The 20,900-nt window shown below is 35.7% G+C and overlaps 3 protein-coding genes across 6 annotated transcripts; 1 reads left to right on the forward strand and 2 right to left on the reverse strand.

The window, feature by feature from the left end:
• Window positions 1-205: 205 nt before the first annotated feature.
• LOC123310808 lies at window positions 206-2,212 on the reverse strand. The gene is made up of 3 exons (XM_044894474.1): window positions 1,865-2,212; window positions 1,153-1,286; window positions 206-517 (listed from the first exon to the last, which is right to left on the reverse strand). The coding sequence occupies exons 1-3, from the start codon at window positions 2,190-2,192 to the stop codon at window positions 206-208; spliced, it is 774 nt and encodes a 257-aa protein (XP_044750409.1). The 5' UTR covers window positions 2,193-2,212.
• A 2,518-nt stretch (window positions 2,213-4,730) lies between these two features.
• Window positions 4,731-9,980, forward strand: LOC123310694 (carcinine transporter). 3 transcript variants are annotated; one of them, XM_044894303.1, is made up of 7 exons: window positions 4,731-4,793; window positions 6,844-7,227; window positions 7,574-7,832; window positions 7,924-8,544; window positions 8,917-9,098; window positions 9,166-9,344; window positions 9,725-9,980. In XM_044894303.1, the coding sequence occupies exons 1-7, from the start codon at window positions 4,764-4,766 to the stop codon at window positions 9,909-9,911; spliced, it is 1,842 nt and encodes a 613-aa protein (XP_044750238.1). In that variant the 5' UTR covers window positions 4,731-4,763; the 3' UTR covers window positions 9,912-9,980. The 3 variants fall into 3 exon arrangements, with proteins under 3 accessions (XP_044750238.1, XP_044750239.1, XP_044750240.1); XM_044894304.1 differs by lacking the exon at window positions 4,731-4,793 and adding an exon at window positions 5,532-5,785; XM_044894305.1 differs by lacking the exon at window positions 4,731-4,793 and adding an exon at window positions 6,665-6,774.
• An 88-nt stretch (window positions 9,981-10,068) lies between these two features.
• Window positions 10,069-20,734, reverse strand: LOC123310695. Of its 2 annotated transcripts, XM_044894307.1 has the most exons (19): window positions 20,587-20,734; window positions 20,106-20,344; window positions 19,750-19,992; window positions 19,282-19,449; window positions 19,017-19,190; window positions 18,799-18,957; window positions 16,857-18,070; window positions 16,232-16,491; window positions 15,917-16,151; window positions 15,336-15,499; window positions 15,018-15,242; window positions 14,638-14,961; window positions 13,446-14,504; window positions 12,878-13,115; window positions 12,106-12,724; window positions 11,820-11,983; window positions 11,220-11,581; window positions 11,031-11,159; window positions 10,069-10,919 (listed from the first exon to the last, which is right to left on the reverse strand). In XM_044894307.1, exons 2-19 carry the CDS (start codon window positions 20,292-20,294, stop codon window positions 10,570-10,572), a joined length of 6,276 nt encoding a protein of 2,091 aa, XP_044750242.1. In that variant the 5' UTR covers window positions 20,295-20,344; window positions 20,587-20,734; the 3' UTR covers window positions 10,069-10,569. The 2 variants fall into 2 exon arrangements, with proteins under 2 accessions (XP_044750242.1, XP_044750241.1); XM_044894306.1 differs by having other exon boundaries at window positions 12,106-13,115.
• Between the last annotated feature and the right edge of the window lie 166 nt (window positions 20,735-20,900).

A 20,900-nucleotide genomic window follows, 5' to 3' on the forward strand; every position in this document is an offset into this window, starting at 1 on the left:
TGTTGCTCGTTCCATAATATCCCCGGAACTCGTTCAGTCGGCAATTCAATTAAAAAGCCGCAGAAGTTTACTCATTTCCAGATATTCAACCCACTTTTAATCGCGAAATGTTCATCAAAATTAAAGCATTCTCTCGAACGAAATTGAACCAGCAGTTACAAAATTCACTTTCCAGCGGAGTTCATTCGAGTCCCACTTGGTCGTTTCACTTGTACACGAAAACGATAGCAGCAATTATCGTCGTTATGCTTCCTCTGTACACTGAAGAGGTGGATCCAAAAAAATTAAAAAATTTGTGGTTATTAATATCCTCACTCATTAATCGAATTATCTCTGTACTATTTTGGGGTGTGCCGAGGATTGTTAGTTGTTGACAGGTTATTCCAACATGAGCAAAAGAGTTGTTCCCTAATAGTTTTTTGCTTAGGGGGAAGCGTAAATGAGAGGAGGTTTTCTTCAGTTCTGTTCCATTTTCCGTTTGATGTTTCACTGTTGAACGGTAATACCTTGTATTTACCTGAAAAAGTCGATAAAAACATGATGTTTGAGAAAATATTATCGATATTTATTCACGCTCCATCCGTCAATAATTCCTATGATCTTTAAACACTTTAATGAAGAGTTCTGAACTGATGTCTCATTCATGATTTATTATCTATTCCGATTGAATATTTCGAAATAAAATTGATTGCCTAATACGTTAAATAGAACAGACTCTTTCATTGTATAAACTTAGATTATAAATTTACTCAAATTAAAATAATTAGCTTGGCTCGCAACATTCTTGTGGCAGAAATGGCCACAATGACAATTTGGGAATCTTCGTCTGAAACAACCCCTCCCGATTCATTCAAGGTCAAGGTATGGGGTAGAATATGAATTAGGGAATTATCAGACCTCTGTTCTAAAGGACAGTTATAGGAAGCGCATTCTATGAATTGTTCAAGATTCACTCCACCCTCAAATAGATATTCCGAACCCAAGAATAATTATGCTGCTATTCGTTTGAAAATCATGCTATTGAATTTCGAAGTTTTTATGTTTTCTTGAAATTTCCACTCTCAAGAGTACGTCTGAGTGGAGTGAGTTCAAGTTCTTGTGGAGGATTTGAATTCAAAGCTCTTCATTTCGATCTCCACATGATTCACTTACCATTTTATCATTCACATACCAAGCAATTGTTGGTGTAGGATCTCCTGGAGCGGTCAAACATGTACAGTCTAGTAAATCTCCAACCAAATACGTATTGCTCAGGTTGGACAAGACTGGTTTTTCCATTGGAATTGCTGCAAAAATGATTTTTCTTATGATGTAGTTCATCAATTTTCCTAGGCACTATGGGAGGGGGCTCACTAATTTGAATCACCCAAAAAGTTCCCGAGGGTCAATAAAAACCCTTCCCCTAGCCTCAGAAATCATTAGGCAAAACATGCTACACGCAGATTCTGTAGGAAAGATGAATAAACTTCTAGCATCTAGAAATAGATGTGTCGCCATTGAAAGCCAGCGAGGGGTGCTTGGGCATGAAATTATAAAGGATGTATATCCTCATTGAAGCCATCTTAGGCCCTGGAGTTCATTAGAACTTTGGAAATAGAGGGGGTCACTAATGCATTAGTATCCTACACTTCTAATTGCTTATCCACTACCCTTAAAATAAACCGATGTAGGTTTCGAAATTAGTTCATATACACAGAAACATTAGAAGTGTTACCCAATTATTGAGGCATGATTTCCTCAACTTGATTTTTTTAACAGAATGGCACTATTTGAAGCTTGCTACGGTAACCCCACAATTTGGCCCTTCTAATGTAATTGAGTATACTGAAATCTTCTCAATCCCAACCACTCCTCCTATTCTCACCTGCCACAGTAATGTTTTGCGTTTTTGAGACTAATCTAAACGTTGGAGCCTCTATGGATACTTCACATCGATACGCCCCTGAGCTGTACGATCTCGTTAAATTTTTCATGGACAGATAGCAGAAGGACATGTTACATTTCGTATTGAATAAATCAACTTGTACTCCCGTAACTTCGAATAGTAATGGTTTTCTTCCTTTAGGGCTATATCTGAAGAATTCGTAGTCGTCTTTGTACCATTTCACTGCGTACAGATCTTCATCGCCAATGTAGAAGCTACAAGAGAGCAGCATGTCTTCTCTGGGATCTTGAATTGAAGGTGCTGTCATATTCGTGATGTGCAGGCTGAAGCATTCTGGAAAAAAGGGTATATTTCAGGCTGAAGGACACTATTTTCCTTGAAACGCATTATAGGTTTTTTACCTAACGATAAAAGTTTCAAGAAAAACGCAAAATGCTCTCATAATATCCTTCACTCAATAGGTATTTGGAATACAATAGTGGCAACGCATATAGTTTGAAATATTTTTTCTGCCAGATATCCTAAATTCAGTAGAAAATGTTTCCTGAAATAAATTATTCAATACCAAAAATTAATATTTTTCTTCAGTATAGCCATTAAAATAAAATCCCAAAAAAACATGCAATGTTTGTAAAGAATGAAAATGTATTCATTGAAAAGGTTTTTACAAGGGTGTATCATAAACAATGTGTATCAATAATGCATGATCTTAGGGAGAATAAAAGTGCGGGAGTTTCCACATCTTGATTACGCATTCTGGATTCACTTCCTCACGTTTCATTTTTATGGAGACAAACAATGAGTAACGGAAAATGAATATTTTTTATTGGTATTTTTGGTACGTTTGATAATTGATTTGTTCAAATTAAAAGAAACATTAAATTTGAGAAAATTTCATACTGCGTATATCCTACCTGCTATCAACAGAAGAAGTAAATTCGTTGGTAAATTATGGATCTTCATCACGCCATTCACATTTGTTGTTATCACTGTCGTTTAGTAATATTTTTATGTTTTTGAATTAATAATTATTTGTAGCATCAAAAACACAACTTTATGTATCAATCGTTTTTCTTGTACCTATATATTTTTTCCAGGTTTCATCATAAGACGCAAGTCAGCGAACTGCGATAAACAAGTAAAATTCGAATCTTGAAATGCTTTCAATTGCATTTTAAAATTTTTCCAAAAATCTTGTTTCATGGAAAAATTGCAAGATACGATCTAACGATTTAAAAAATTTCAAAGAATTCAAATACGTCGTTAATGTTTAGTGGTTTCAAAGACATCGCGAAAATAGGTGGCATTATAAGATTTCGCATTTCATAAAACTCCTGTGTACCTACCAAATTCAGTGATTTCAGTAAGACAGGATACTGAAATGAAAAAAAAAAGACTTTTTTGTTTCGAGAATTAGTGATCAAATTTTGTTGCATTAATTTCGGAACACCCTGTAGATTGGCACGAAAATTCAACAACAACATAAAATCCAAGTTGACTTTATTTTCAATTCAGTGGCCCTGACGAAAATTAAATGAATAGTTCTGAAAAATTTGAAATTTACTGCAGGATCTGATGCATCCTAGCAATTTCTAATGCCAACTGTAAACATAAGTTGATTAGAATTTTCAAGTTCATGGATGCAACAGTAAACTGAAAAGTATCACAGTGATATGTATTCCTATAACATGGAAGTTAGTTTTGAAAAAAATCGAATATATTATTAATTGTAACCAATCAAAAAAAAAAACGGAAGTTAATGGAGATATTTTCACTCACGAACCAAAAAATATTTTGTTAAAACTTTTCTTTTCCAGCGGAAAACATTCACAGCTATCTAATTGCTCAACACTCTAGGGGAAACCCTTTTATTAGGTACTTCTCGTATGACGGCCGGTGCAATCAAAATCGTGAATTTTTATTTAAAATCCGAGGCGCGTCTTCGTGTGTTCACTCCGGCGTCGGGACGCTTTCCCAGCGTCCTGCCTAGGCATCGACTGAACTTGATGGTCGGAAGGTGGGCGTGTCACACTTTACGATCTCCGAATCATCTGCGGTCCAATTCCTGTACATCCTTTTTTTCTCTCGCGTGTAGAAACTTCAGATTAAATTGAAAAAAAAAATCAATCCAAATTGCATCGTCAAATATAATAAAAAATTGGGCAATAAGTACGTTAACATTGTTGAAAGGTATGACTAACTTTCATCAGCCAAAAAAAGTAATAACTGCTTCATTTGGAGGCATAACCATACTCAAAATTCAAAAGACTTTTGAAAGTGGGAAGTCTTTTTGGTGATGATGAAGTTCTGACTTCAAATTGATCTTTTCTGAAGCAATTACAAAACGTGTCTACAACTGAATATTCTGTTCATGGAACATGATTTTTTGCAATTTTGTGTAACAATCATTTCGCGACATATTTCATGGATCTTCTGAGAATCGTCATATTTGTATTAATAAAAGAGTCAACCGAGGATAGATTGGAGAAAGGACTTCTCTAGTGAACCTATACGTAAAAAACTTTTCACTTTCAATAATTTTTATAACTATATTGAATATTATGTTTTAGAGCTTCATGTTCAAGAGAATATTTCCACTAAAAATTATACGTCTGGTTTCACCTGAAATTCACTCTATCAGCAGCTTATAGTCAGCTCAAATTTATATAGTCGAAATCATCCCGTCTAATTTCGCATGTATCAAAAGTAGAAATAGGTATATCGAATATTGCCCCTAATTTTAAAAGATCAATCGAAGTAACTCGGCGAAAGCTCATGCTGATATTAGGTTCATTCGAAAATAATTCTCGTGCTTAATCTTATAAAAGGCTTTTGAATGGTTTCATTCCAAGTAGGACAGTTTTGTGCTTTCAGTACGATGGAAGGTGGTGTAGAAAATCAGAATAGCGTAAGTTAACAGGCCTACCATTTCAACATCCCCTATAGAAAATAATTTTTCTTGGATTTCTGATTGATTATAATTTATTAATTTATTAATGTTTCAAAGAAAAATCGATTGAATTGGGATTTCATCATTGATGGAAAGTGCGTTAAGAGATACTGAAAAGTATATTTCTTGTTGTTTGCTTTACCTACTTAAGTAGAATATTCTTCAGATTGCCTCCTTTCATTGGCAACAAAATTTTTTCGAAAATCTTCATACATACACATACCTAATCGTTACATCTTAGAAATGCTCTGTTTTTGGGTTCAAAACGTGGTAGTTCGATTTTCAGGAATTCCTGAAATAAAATATTTATTCTTCTGAAGGCATAAACTGTGGAAATTTCACGGAGAACATTGAATTTTTCTGAGCTCGTAAAGGAAAATGTGTTTTTTTAGTTGGGACACCAAGTATTTGAGCTAATAATTTGTACTCTTGCGAATCGAACCGAACGGAAAAGAAGCCAGAAGCAAGTTGGGAAATTGAATTTAACGAAAGAAAAAACTTTATCTTGGATGAGAGGAAATTGGTTTCACTCTGATCTAAGGCTAGAAGCATATTGAGACGACGAATGCTAAGGTATAGACGAACGATAAAGAGCGGGGTTCTATCAGAAAGGTATTTATACGTTTAGTTTTTTGTTGTCTCAAAATCACTTTAGCCGCCTCAATGTGCTTGAACCCTAAGATGAAACTTTACGTATCGTCAATTTATTTCATCAATTGGTTCGTTGTTTTCAACAGGAGGCATCTAATAGGATATTTATCCTCTTTAATAGCAATAAATTTTTAATTCGACTGATCGTAGAGAGTGTTGAAACAGAAATATGTGACAATTGAGTCGATGATTGTGTGAAAATGTTGAATTAATGGTGTTGTCTTCATTGTTCTAAAAATTGAAATGTGTTGAAGGAATGTAGTTGAAGTGGAAGAATATCGGGAATGAGTAGAATACGTGTAAGTTTCTTAACTTCCATCATTAGATATACCGGTGAGTCAGAATAAGACGTACCTTCTACTAGTCGGTAATATAGTTCGTTTAAGATTTTTATTTCTTATTAACGACCTCCATGGATTCTCTCTGAGATACAAAAAGTCTAATGACTAATGCATTAGAAAATATTATTTTTCTTTTAAGGATATTTATAATGATACCGCCAAAAATAGGCACTGTAACATTTTTTTATAAAATATCTTAGAGGCCCGTTCTTTCATTTCTTTGGATCGTTCTCAGTTCCAAAGATTCTTTACTGGAAATAATTTAGGTACCAAAAGTAATTCGGATTCTGCTTATTCTGACTCTGTCGGCATCTAGCAGTTCCTTGGCACTAGATAAAATAACATTCTTCTTGAAGATGGATAGGTTGTTTATTCAACAAACAAAAAATTGAACAAATCGAAAAGTTTCGAAAGAAATAAAAATAATAAGAATAAGTATTATTATATATTCCGATTATTTGTTTCAATAGGGATTTTCATTTCTCCACATTTAGTTTACGTGCTGTGCAAGCAGAGTTCATTATAGATAGACTATACAGTATTCCGTATAGGAAGAGAAAAATCACTTAATTAAAAATTAATTTCAAAGGACCATAACGACTTAGATCTTTTGCATCAAGTTCCTATTTGGCCAAATTTTAAATAAGATAGAGCTGTTTCTATAAATATTGTAGGATCTAATACCCCATTCAAATTCGCGTATACCTTCTCATAACCTACTACATCAAACTACAATTAAAATGCAAATTTCCCGGCAATATTTCTCAATTAACACTTCGAATTGCATTAATCGCGGGTCATCTGTTTCTTTTACTGCCTTCTTACAGTAGGAAAAGCAATAAATCCATGATCGCTGCAGGAAATTAAACATCTTTCAGGCGTGTTGTGTATTCGAAATCCATTACGCAATATTTTATTGAAAAAAGAATAATTCTGTGAAAGTGAAGGTAAAAAAATTCGCGTGTTAAATAAATCTTCGATAGGGAATATAACTTGTTCCCTTTCATATTTTCCAGGCGCAAGACATCGATTTGGACGATATCCTACCAAAAATTGGAGAGTTCGGACGTTATCAAAAATTGATGTTATGGTTTGTTTGTCTGCCAGCATGTTTCCCTTGTGGATTTTGTGCTTTCAATCAGCTCTTCATGACTGATACTCCTCCGCATTGGTGCTGGATTCCGGAGTTGCATAATTTAACATCAGAACAGCGAAAACTGCTATCAATTCCCAATGAAAATGGTACGAAATATTCCAAATGCTACCAGTATGATTCAAATTGGGCCAACGTTATGATGAATGAGCCTATGGCAGATAGTGAAGAGACAAAAAAAATTGTGGAGTGCAAGAATGGATGGGAGTTTGACATGAGTGAGATACAATCGACCATCGTTAAAGATGTAAGTAAGCAAACGGTCTTGTAAAGTAGTCAAATTAAATATCCAGGAATATCTTCTGAATCATTAAGCACGTAAAGGTTCTCCTTTCATTACCAAAATGTTTCGGAAAAATTAATTTCATTGCCTAAATGTGCATTGAAGAAATTTTCAAAAGCAACAACTTCAGTCTTCGGATAACAGATAAGAAAAGTGCTTTTCCAAAATTGATTTCTGGGAAAAAAATATGAAATAAGTATCTACCTTTTGTCTTCATCATTTTTGAAAAATGTTTCACAAAAAGCTAATGTTGAATTAGGCGAAATTCAGTTCTTCAGAAGTGTAAATCTTTTTCAATATTCGTTTTCAGTTTGAGCTTGTCTGTGATAAGGATATTTATCCAACCCTAGGTCTAGTCGCTTTGAACTTTGGTGGTCCCATAGGAGTGTACGTTTTTGGTATGCTCAACGACAGGATAGGACGCAAAAAATCTTTCTTTACATGCTTAACAACACTACTTTGCGGAAGTTTTCTGACAGCATTCGCAGAGAATTTTACCATGTGGATTTTCAGCAGATTTATCGTTGGTCTCACAATTCCTGCCATTTATCAGATTCCATTCATCATATGTAAGTATATTTTCTGTTTAAGGTACAATTTTCCTTATATGTATGCATACTATCACATTCGAAATGGATATTGCTATTTTTTTGTTTACAGCTTTGGAGCTGGTGGGTCCTAGCTACAGAGCTTTCGTGACAGTGCTGACATGCATGTTTTATACGATTGGCCTTTGTATGCTGGCTGTAGTAGCTTATCTAATAAGGGATTGGCGACAACTCAGTCTAGCCACTTCAGTTCCATTCACCCTATATTATTTCTATTGGTTCGTCCTTCCAGAAAGCCCACGGTGGTTGTTAGCCAAAGGCCGATTTGATGAGGCCCTGAAAATTTTGAAAGATTTGGCAGAGACCAACGACAAAGAGTTACCGCCAAGTTTCATACAAAATTTGAAGAGGACTAGGAGCAAGAGTGAAGAGGAGGAATTGAAGAAGAGTCCTGGACTTAAGGGTTTATGCGGTTCCCCAAATATGAGACTGAAGACATCATTGATCACGCTCAATTGGTTCGCCAACGAGATGGTTTATGTTGGCTTGAGCTATTATGGTCCGTCCTTGGGAAGCAATGAATATTTGAGTTTTTTACTTTCGTCTGCTGTTGAGATTCCTAGTTATCTGATGTGTTGGATGATAATGGATAAATGGGGAAGAAGGTGGCCTCTCTGTTTGTGTATGGTTATAAGTGGAGTTAGTTGCATTGCTACTGTTTTGTTGCCACAAGGTGAGAAGCTCTGATTCTTTTATCATTGCTTGAATTTCTTTAACGTTTGGCGTGTTAACTATTATGCTACAGAGCTCCAGTTTGGCCACAGCCTTCTATATAAACTGGACTTGCTGTATGCCCGGGTGCTTCCAATTAATTACTCTTGTTTGGTCTGTTTTGATGGATCCATTTTCCTGACAATTTTACAATATATATTTCTGATGGTGGGGCCATCTTTTTTAAAAGACCGATGGACCAAACTTTACTTCTTTATTTCTACTGCTAATTTTTCATTTTAAGACTAAAAGTGATTGAAGACGTGATAAATCATTAATTTGATCACTTGAGGACAATTTCAAGGCTACATAGAGCGTTTCTTTTATTTTCCAGACGCAGTGATCACCACGCTGGTGTTGTTTTTGATCTCCAAAAGTGCGATATCTGCATCATTTTTGATAATATACCCATTTGCTGGTGAATTATATCCCACTCAATTACGAGGAATAGGAATCGGATTTTCAGCATATGTTGGAGGTTTGGGATTGATAATTATACCTTTCATCACTTACCTGGTGAGTCGCACTTTATTCGATTTATTCAATATGATTGACGATAGCTTATCGAAGAGTGCTTTTTCAGGGCTCCGAAATGCTGATTCTTCCACTGATTATAATGGGGTCTATCTCGGTTATTGGGGGAATTTCTGGATTGAGATTGCCTGAAACTCTTCACCACCGTCTACCACAAACTGTTGAAGAAGGAGAGGAATTTGGAAAAAATTTCACCATGGAAGATTGCCTAAGATGCATTCCTATGAGGTGAGACATTTTTTACAAATATGTCACATAGCATCATGATTATTAATCATCAATCATGCCATTTTCTATCCAACCTTCTTCATTCTTTCACTTTTCAGAGAAAGAAATATATATGGACTGTTAAAAAACACTCTTTCATTTTTTTTATTACAGAGAGGTTTTTAAATGATTCTTCAGTTAACGCTATTTGTTTTTTTACTTACGAAAATGTTTCATCTCTTTTTGCGCTATTGTGAACTGACAGTTCGTAGTTCATTGCAATTTTGAAGATAACGAGCTCAATACGTGGTCTCAATATTTGTGAGGCTAGGTACTCGAAAAACTAAGATGACTTTTCTAATCCCGTTCGAAGGTAGATCTACTTAACCTTGTTTTTATAGACCAGATATATCTCGTGCAGCCTCATATGAAAATTTGGAATTACAACAATTGGAACCACAAGAGGACACTCCCTTAGATCTGCCTAGACAGAGGAGAGTTTCCATGCGAAAATTGGTGAAGCAACAAAGTATCATGGATACTCCAAAGGATGAACATGGAAATATGAAAATAACATATTGGGTTTAGTTATTTTTATCCTAAAGATAGTATAATTTGTTTTCATAAAAAAAGTGAATAAATGATTTCCAATTGTTTATATTTTCTATAGTTATCCTTTAACTTATAGTCTCTGCTCAGATATGTAGTTTTTGAAGAAACCCAGGACAGGAAGAAAAAAGTTCAGTTTCATTATATGCATTTATTAAATGGCAACTTTACAATCCGTATGTTTGTCAATGGGAATATATAACTAAAATCTGTTCCTTATGTGATGTGCAAGGAAGGAAATTCAATAAATTCTTTACTTTTAAAACACAAACATGACATTGCAAATTAAATATATAAATATACATAACTACATGTAACATTTTTATAATGTTGTTGATGTGTTCAAATTTTTCAACAATAAATTAAAAAACCAATTCAAATTTGAGTCAGAGTTATTGACCATAAAATTCATTTTGAATTTCACAAATATTGTCCTGAAAAAAATGTTGCGTCACCATATCCAGAATAAAAATTTAACAACTATCAAAAATCATAAAAAACTAAAAATTCCTAGTACGGTAATCAATAATGATTGAATTCCAATCTTACAATAATTGAATATGTAACTTTTTTTGTCCTAAAACAATATTATTTCAACATTTTTGGTGAAGCACTTCTTAAACTGTCAATTAGGATTTTAGGTCCAAATATTCAGCTGACCTGTATTTGTAGCATATATCAGTCCTTGTCCTGAAGTCGGAAGCCAACGAATACAATTAACACTTTTATGACTTGTAGCACGCTCATCTGTGCCCCTATCAATCTGTCTCACAAAGGGTAAATGATCTCCAGGTTGATCTTTCTCCTCAATTTTGAAGATGGATGCCATCATCCATCTATCATTAGGTAATATAGACACTCTACGTGAAGCTAAGCCCACAACCAGATGTCTACCTAATGGAGACAATGAAACAGAGACTGCATTGTGAACGAAGCTTGTTGTGTACAAACATTGCCCTAATGTCTCCCATCTCAAGCTATATACACCTGTAAATAGAAAAACAAGAAACTTTAACTATGGGACCATAATTCTAAGTAGTAACAGACCACATGGAATCAATTGAAACTGTGTTTGAAAAAAAAAAAAACTAAACCTACCTAATCTATTAGTTATATTGAGATATCCACCAGATGGTAGTAGAGTAACAAGAATGGACCCATCGGTCGCTATATCAACACTGGCATCATTGTGGATTTTGCACTCACGTACAACCAAGTTTTTCAATGCTGTAATCAATTATACCTTATCAGAACTGGAACTATGAATATTTCATTTGAAATACTTACGGTCGCTTATACTGGGTATAATTGAATCAGAAATATCCCATACTTGAATCCTATGATTTGGAGTGACAGTTGAAATAACATCGCTGTCATAAATATGTTCTCTTTGCTCCAAGTCGGCATCAAAAGGATTCAGAGTAGCGTATAAAGGATGTAGAAGTCTTGGTCTTAGCACTCCCATGGGGTTATATACAGATACTGACCGGATAGCAGCCAACCTGGCCATAACTCTAGGGTAGCTGGAGTTGTTACTATTCACTCCAAGATTAGAAGAAGAGTTATTATCTGATTCAGAATTTTCTAAAGGAGTTGCAAGATCAGAAACTGGAATGTCATTTACTTGTACCGTAGGTACCCTCCAGTATCTAGAATGAAGAAGCAACATTTTGGTCTACACAGATACGGATTATATGACTTTCACAAAAATTAGTTTTTAAACCACGACACGTGTTTCGCTATCACAATAGCGTTCTCAGGTGGGTGAAGGTGAACTTTGGTTTAAAAACTCATTTTCCTGAAAATCATATAATCTGTTTTAAGTTCAAATATGAATTTTCATGAAGTATCGGCCACATCAATCCAATAAAAAAAAATCATTCCTACCTTAGGGGCTCAGAAGCATTTGCATTGTTTGATGTTGACGGACGAGACCCTATAGGTGAAAGTGGAGGAGGAACATGCGGTTCATAACCGAATAAATTCCTTTCTTCTGTTGGCTGAGCATCCTCTGAAGTACCATCAAGCCACGCTTGGAGTTCGGGAGTTACCTATGGTAATAACAATAAATCCAATGATTCACCAAACATTGTTGCCAAATTTTAAATCTACATAATTTTTGATAAATACTCTGATGGATGATCAGATGAAGTTAATGATTAAATAAAATTACCTGGATTTCAGAACTGTCATCTTCCTCCAGTCGCCTCCCATCTTCTACAGGATTCTGATTTTCTGACCGACTGGATGTATTTGGTACTGGATTATTGGCCATATGCATTCTTATGCGAGATCTGTGAGCTGAATTCCTATTCCTCGTATCGTTACTTCTGCTAGAACCTGGTCTCGACGGTGAATTCGAGCTCAACGATGTTATAAGCGCTATATCACGATAGGGATTGAAACCGGTACGGTTTGCCCTATTTTCGGTAGATGAAGTATTTCTATCTTCCGTATCCTCAAAATCGTTCCCTGAAATTACGTTCGGATTCGACTGGTTCAGACTTCTGCTCCTTCCGGCTGTCAGGTATGCATTGATCAAGAGATCTGTAGAGTTTCTCCTTCTAGCCCTAGTAGTACTGTCCTCAATTTGGGAAGTGTTAGCAGCACCAATTTGATTTGAGTTCGATGAATCCTGCGTCCTCTGTCGCCTGCTTAAATACAAGCAGGCGTTGATGAGGGGACTGTTGCCACTATTAGCAGCAGATGTACTATTTCTTGTTTGTCTGCTCGGCTGCGAGTTTGATTCCGTAACTGTGTTGGAGTTCGATTGGTGTTGGGCTCTCTGTCTCCTAGCCAGATAAAGGCAAGCATTGATTAGGGGGCTGTTTGAATTAGAACTAGATTCTCTACTTCCAGTTTGTCTATTGTTATCCCCAGAAAGTTCCCTTTCTGAATCTGGGGATAAATTTAAATTATCATGTACTAAATTATTAGCAGAATACCTGGCCCTCATAGTCCTCAGTAAGTTTCGCGCTCTTTCAGGTGTATAGAAATGTCCTCTCCGACTGGGAGTCAATAAGTGGGAATAAGGACTTCCACAGTAACAACTAACCATAAGTCTTAAGCTTCTCAAACTTTGCAAAAAAACATTGGAATAACTTCGCCTGCAACGAATCATTGTGGAGCATGATTCGGCAATTCTTGTTGCCAAGATTCGCCTCTCTGAATCTAAATTCACATCTGAAAGGTAACATTATCGTTGTAAAAACGAACGAAAAACAAAGAGAACGATTTGGAAATATTATAGCACATAGCAAGTTCTTTGTGCGGATTCTTAAGCCAAAAATAAGGATAGTTGGTCAAATAAATTTTCTGGAATTCTCATCCCCTTCAAAGGATAGAACAACTCGAGAATTTTGATTATACCAAAGTCAAGTTAACCTCATTTGCGGCCGGGAATCCACTTACGAAGTAAAGACATCCATTTATGGATTTGTATGTCTAATTTGTTTCTACTCAAAATATTTCCAATAATTATTTCTAATCAGCACTGTTCCTGGATGGGCTTACCTGTTGTTGGCGATAGCGAGATGATCGTATACAATAAGAGTAAATCTGATAACACCATTGCCAGCTGAAGAACACTTTGCATCCGTGTCCTAACTTCAGTCGGCATTGGACGATCCACATTTTGATCTAAATATCCACTTATTCCATCTATGATGAGACTCAGGAGGGTTCTCTCATAATACCGTTCAATCCCATGTCTCAGGGATGTCGTAGAATCGATTCGATAATTTCTGACTACATTTGCATTGAAAATATTCCCTATTAATCTATTGGTTCGAGTAATGCTTTCCCTCAATCTTAAGGCTAAGGTGTGTTCCCCTACTTCGTGAACCAGTCTTCTTGGACTGTTAGGTCTATAAACTAGTTCATTGAGATAGGAAAATCTTGTTGAATGATCATCAATGATTGACTGAAGTCGTCTGTCTATCCGCACCAGAGTGGGAACATTTATAACTGAAAACGTATGGGGAGGGGCGACGGTGGGAAGTGTTGAGGGAGTTGTAGAAGCTGCATCTCTAGAATGTCGCCCAGATCGTGAAAATCCAAGTTCCCTTGGACGATTCAACCTAGAAGGTGGATAGGTCTTGCGGGTCAACCCCCGGCTTCTGGCTGAAGAATTTTGACTCGTGTTTCTAGAACCTGTTGAGGTACTTGGGCCTGGTTCATTTGTCGGCGTATTGACTACTGGATCTCTGTTACTTTGAGTATTGCCAGGACTCGAATCACTAATTCTAGTACCGGCCATCATCTGACGAACACTTGACATACTGGTGCTTCTGCTCTCTCCCGATCTACTACGTACATATGTAGACAGTTCAACCAGTAATAATCTCATGAGCTGCAATTGGGAAACTTCTACCATCGCTCGATCAATTCTCTCAATACTTTCCACTTGTCTATGGAGAAGTCTCGATTGACTTTGGATATGAGAAAGAGTCATATGAAGGGAGTTCATAAGGGGAGACATGCTATCATTCAAATTAGAAGAAGAACTCGGCGACTCAGAGTTTCTTGGATACGTGTGATCTGATGTTGCGTTATTTTGACGTATATCATACCCTGAAACAAAGCAAGTTGCTGAATGCGAATATGAATAAGTTTTAGTTGGGTTGCAGTCGAGATCATTAATTTCGAAATTCTACTCAACACAAGACAAAGTCTGTCGGGTCCGCTAGTAGAATTTTAAAATTACCTAAAGAGCTGTTCAAATTTCTTCCCAAACCAGATCCTTCAACCCTCTGATCCCTAACGAAGAAAGACGAATCATTAAAACTAGCTGTAGGAACTGTGGCCTCTTCTCCATATTCCATGGCATCATTATCAGGAAGAACTTCAACAGACGTTCTCAAATTCCTCAGAATATCTTCTGACTGATTCATTAACGTCTCCAATCTATTAGAGAAGCTACTCAACATATTTGACATTTCACCTGGTCGATCAACTGTTCTAATATCTCTGGCATTACTCAGACTTGTTTCCAAATCATGAATGATATTACTGTACATATTGCCGATTCCTGAAATTGTACTTGTTTCTTATGATTTCCTCGCATATCTCCTCAGAATTTCTTACCTATATTCTCTGGATTTATAGCTGGAAGGTTAGGAGGAGGATTGAAAGGATGGAAATTGTCTTGAAGGGCAGAGGGCAAGGATTCAGATCTTTCCGGTGTGGGATTTTCCGAATTTGGTAGTTCGGAGAAATTTATGACCTCGTCTCTGCCAAAATTAGCATCTGCCGCAGGATTTGAAAGAGGGCGAACCTCAATACCTTCAACGCGTCTACGATATCCAGGACCTAAAATTCATTGGGTTTTGTAATAGGAGTTGAAATTGATTTGCTGTATGCCTTCTCTACTGAAACACTTTCCAACATAAAAAAACGACTTACTTATCCTGACTCTTCTGAATTCTGGAACTGTTCTTGTAGGTAAAAAAGCAGATCTGAGATTAGTTAATCTCCTCCTAGCCTGTGAATAAATAGTCGAGTTTGTGGTTCCAGTGCAGGTGTTACCAGCAGGGTTCGGAGGAGAATTTTGAGCAGAATCTGGAGAACTAAAAAATACTTCATATTTCAAATATTCTACACCTGAATAACGAGAGTAGTATTGAATACACATTACGCCAGAGCAGAAACCATTATACAAATTGAAATAATCACATGCAGTGTTGTAAAGGAATAAGTAGGCTACTTTTACAGAGAAACTCGAAGATTACTTTCAGAATTTGTAAAAACATGTAAATTTTCAATTCTCCATCAGCATTTAAAATTTTTTGAATAACAACCCATTATTTAATGATTAAAGATGAACTCCTTCATAAAAATGTTAGTATGTTACGATTTTATTGTTTGTATAAATATGTTAAAGGTACAATGATGTCAAGCAGTAATGAAGGAGAGTTTATCCAGCGTTTTTATTAGATCATTTTTCATGCGGAAAAACTGAAAAACCAGGCAGACATTCCCTTTACCTTGAAGTAGTGGTGCTTATGGAAACATTGAGATTATCTCTATTCCTTGCAGCAGTTTCAGAGTTTATCCTTGGGATTAAGTCTAACAAACTGGTATTCGCTGATCTAGAATTAGACGGTTGCATTGAATCTGTGTTCATTTCATAATTATTGGCACTTGAAGAATCAACATCATTAAAGAGACTAGTCACCCAACTCTCCAAATTATTAATATTGTGGTAGCTATTGTTGCCACCTAAAAGGAATTGAAAAATAACTACCTCTGTTAAGCAAAGGCATAGCTGTCTTTTAATTTTGGTGGTACAAGATACTCACTAGAAAATCCAATTCCTCGCGATCTTTGGGTGCTAGGACCAGCCCCAGAGTCATTCTCTGCTGCTGCTCCGGCATTATTATCAGTTCGGGATCGGATATAGAAATTCATATGTAAAGGATCCCTCTCCTCTTCCGAACTGGAGGAATCTGATGATGTGAATACATGTCCACGACTGGGTTGTCTATTGTACATATTACCCATATTTCTATATCTGAGCCTAGCTTGCTCCCTACTCTCTCTAACGCTCTGCTCAAATAATCTAAAAAGATACAAGGTCTATTGAATTTGATGCTGGCAAAAGCCCCCTTGATTATGAAATATCCACGCAGTTTCAGTAGATTTAATTTCTGTAACAACCAGCCAAAAGTGTATATCCTTATTGAATTATTTCAAGGAATATATTCCAGAATTTCAGTTTATAATAAACAAATGATTTTTAGGTATGCAGTGTAACACTATACCCCAGAAGTTCATGATTCTTCAAAAATTAGAAATTTTGAGAAATTCAGGCAAATATTACCAGTTGATATTAAAAAAATATAATTGGGCTTGCTCTCTACAGTTCACAACCGTTGTGAACCAGTCTAAGAAGAAACCTATTAATTAATTATGTGATTTACGCACCTCAATATATCTTCTCTTTCACTTTCAGGAACTCTATTACGAATGAAAGGCATCAATCTAGCCCTCAAGTTATCCTCTGCATTTCTTCTCATGTTCATCATCATATTCTCAAGTGTAGGATCTTCTCCATGTTGAACAAGTTCATCAGAACCACCTGAAGGTACAGGAACTGGGTCATTAGCATTAGGTGTATCATCCAAAGTGACGCCCAAACTTTCATCTGCTTCTTGCGGTTCACTTGTTTCAGCACCGGGGTTCAGGGTGGCGCTCGGCAACTCTTGAGAGGGAGAATTCAAGCTTCTGATCCAGGCCACCACATCATCGCCAAAAAATGGCTCATCCCTTGAAGTTTCAGGCAGCGAGTGTTCATTGGAAGATGAACTGACAGGGCAATTTTCAACTATGTTTTCAGTTTGAACATCAGGTCCTTGGTTATTCTCAGATGTATTTTCTATCAGTTCTTCATTATCCACATTGCAGTCTTGACTATTGGATTCACAATTTTGATTTGAATTTCCTAGAGGTTGTACAGTTTGTAAATTTGTTTGTTGGTTTTCAGTTTGTCCTTCCTGATTACCTAAACCATCATTATCAGTTCTGCTGGTTTCCACCTCTTGAGAAATAGAATCTCTTATTATATTAGCTATGAGCTCTCCAGTGTATGTTAAGGATTGCTGGTTTTCACCTTCATTCACTGTTACTTCCTCAGTTTGGGCACTGGAGCTCTGATTATTTTTTGTACCATTATTAGCAGTTTTCACAGCTTGACTAGAGACACCTGTTTTTTTATTACTTCCTATATTAGCTATCTTTTCAAGTATAGCTCTTGAAAGTTCTGCTACTATAGATGATTGTTTCTTTGGGTTCGATAGACCTGAAGTACCCGGCTGGGGTGACTCACTTCTTGTTGTTGGTTGATCGCCATTATCATCTTTTTTCGTCTTCAATTTTTTTTGAGGTATCTGATTTTCAGGAGATGAGTCACTTTTGTGTTTTCTAGATTGTTGTACAACATTGGACTGTGTTTCACAGGGAGCTGGATTGCCTGAGTTATCTTCATTTTGCGGATTACTCTGATCTGAAGTCGAAGGCTGGTCTTGAGGCAAAGCATTTGTAGGATTGGACGCAACTAAATTGCTAGTATCTTGTGTTTCAGCTGTGCTATCAGAACCTATATTACCCGTATTTTCCATTGGATCAGTTCCTCTATCAATCTAAAATGACATACCAAATTTTTCTCACGTATAAAACTTAAGTAATTATTATGTTTGTAATTCATTACTGGCATTTATCACAAAGTTTTTTCAAGAAATGCCACTTCCCCATGATAACTGAAAATCTTTTACCATACAGTGTGAGTCTAACACTTGTATATATATTTTAACAGAAGATTCCTGAGGTCAAAAGAAACACTTTTTCCATTCACTTTAATAAAAGCAGTTGGTTGGTCATGGAATAATTTTCTCAAGTTTTTGTTACAAGAACGAAATAAGGTTGGCACACACCAAATGTTGTGAATATAAAATGATCAAAAACTGCTATTTTGAATCTTATTTGCTCATTTTAATAATAACCCTGATATTTTGAAATTGTACAAGAAAATAAGAAAGATATTAATATGGATTTGATTAGTTCTATGTCCAAGCCGCATTGTATTTTTTATTTCAATCATAAAAATAAGTTTTATATTTGAATCATTTGAATTTGCGATCATTTTTTTACAGGGAATTCAGCATGTACTCAAATCTTAGATAGATGATGAGGTGTCTTCAATATCTCTAAAACACCTTAGGCATACTAAGCTGAAAGAAATGAGCCAATTATTTTTAAAAATTCAGGAAATTTTTTCTCATGATAAATCTTGGTGAATCACCTGATACAGTCTGAGTATATGTCACAATTTCTACTACTCTCTGAATAATCACACATTTAAAAGATTTACCATAGCAGGGGGTCTATAAAGCTGAAGATATCTTTGAACTAATCGTCCATACTGTCTCACAAGGTTCCTATATGACATTGTAATATTTCTTTCCCTCTCTGGAACTCTGGACCGAGTTTCTCGAGGTTCATTATTTGATGTAGGTAATGAAACATTTTGCTGAAAATCAACATCATAACATTCGAATGAGTATAAATGATCAGTTTCAAACAGCTCACCCTAACAGGAAACAGTCCCCTTCGAAAAACAGGCCTTCTAGAAGCGATATTGAAGTGTCTCACTGGATGTTCAGAAGCACGCTCTGAAGATCTTACATATTCCCATCTACTGTGGCTGTTGGAAATACCAGTGATAAGCCTGTGTCCCAATTTGTCAAAAGCCACATAACGAACCTAATGAATAGAAGGAAATTTCAAATAAATAATCAGTTTTCCAAGAACGATACTGGAATAAAACTGTTCACTTAAGATATACAAAACTAACTTTTTCTTTTTGGCTTCCTGTAGAGGCGTGCAAAAAAGGTTCTGGCTTGCTCCAGTCCCAAAAGTACACTTCATTAGATGTTGCAATAACAAGCATTCTCTCAAGTGGATGAAATGCTATTGAGGCAATAACAGTTTGATTTTTAGCTGTCCACACCTCACTTCCACCCTTCAGAATGAAAATACAATTTTACAGATTGTTAACTTCAAAATCTTGTCTACTTTAATAACATAATACAGAATGTCGTGAAGTCCACCAAAAATTAAATTTAATTTTGATTGAATGAAACTTCATAGGATTTGAAAGTAAATCTCCTTTCCTGAACATGATAAAACTACAAAGTGTTCATATGAAATGACTTCATACTATTGAAGGAGTGGATTGATTTAGAATAACTATTCTGTATGTGTTAAAAGTAAATCATAATCCAATTAATTTGACTGAAATTTTAGATTTGATAATATTTACACTTAGGTCCCATATTCTAACTTGGCCTCCTAAACAACCTGAAGCTACAATTTGATTTGAAGTAGGGTGGAAAGCTATACACCAAGGAGTACGTGGGTGTCCCACAAGTGTTTTTAAATTCTTTCCACTCCGAATATCAGTGATATGAATATTGTGATTCCCATGAGTAGAGGCTACTTTTGTACCATCTGGACTAAAAACCATAAGAAAAGTAGACCTTGGCATGCCAGGCATTTCACAACGCTAAAAACATAAGAAACTCAGCATAATTAGTATTACATGACAATTAAAATGAAACCATTTACACATATTTCCTTGAATAGTTCTCAACTACCTAATTGAACAATTGAACTTACTAGCTCATCATATTCTGTTTTTGCTACAAGCAATTCTTCTGCTATGAGTTCACGATATTCTTTAGATGAAACATTCTTTTTTATACATCCCAGACTTCTTTCTTCTAAATTTTTCAGTAAACTCGGCACAATACTTTTTTTTTCATCCTTTTTTAAGGCCCTGAAACATTCGAATTCTTCCGGCTCCATAACAGGGGAACTTAAGTCAAGTCAAATCTTATAGACCTTAATATTCACATCTGAAATTTGAAAAGTCATTGTTCAAATGTAAGTAAACTATTCGTGAAATCACATGTATGATAGGAAACAGAAAAAAAGTGAAAGATTTATTTTCTCAGAAACTCAATTTCACCATCAATCCTACGAAATTAAGCGACTGTGTTCAATAATTAAAACATTAGTCGATATGTCATAACAAAGTAGAACTGTGAACCATGAGGTGTTTCCAAACTTGGAAAATCAGTATTATTCAGTTACTCACAATAAGCATTAATCCTAGCGATACAAATCCAAATCTACAATACTAAATTAAATGAATACTTTTATATCAATTATATCACGTAATATTATGTAGAACGTACATATCCCATACAATCAATTAAACTGACAGAACTTATGACACATTAATTGACAATCTACTGTCATGCCGACGTTGACAACCAGAAACTGAGGTGTCAACGTCAACAGTGACTGTCTCTATGGTTAATGCCACGGTGCATTCGATTTTTTAACACATTTGATCAAAGTTCCTGTTTGATTTGATGTTCGCGGTATATGTTCTGTGTTCGCGATCAC

The sequence above is a fragment of the Coccinella septempunctata genome, chromosome 4, assembly GCF_907165205.1.
Source record: "Coccinella septempunctata chromosome 4, icCocSept1.1, whole genome shotgun sequence".
Taxonomy (NCBI): Eukaryota; Metazoa; Arthropoda; class Insecta; order Coleoptera; family Coccinellidae; genus Coccinella; species Coccinella septempunctata.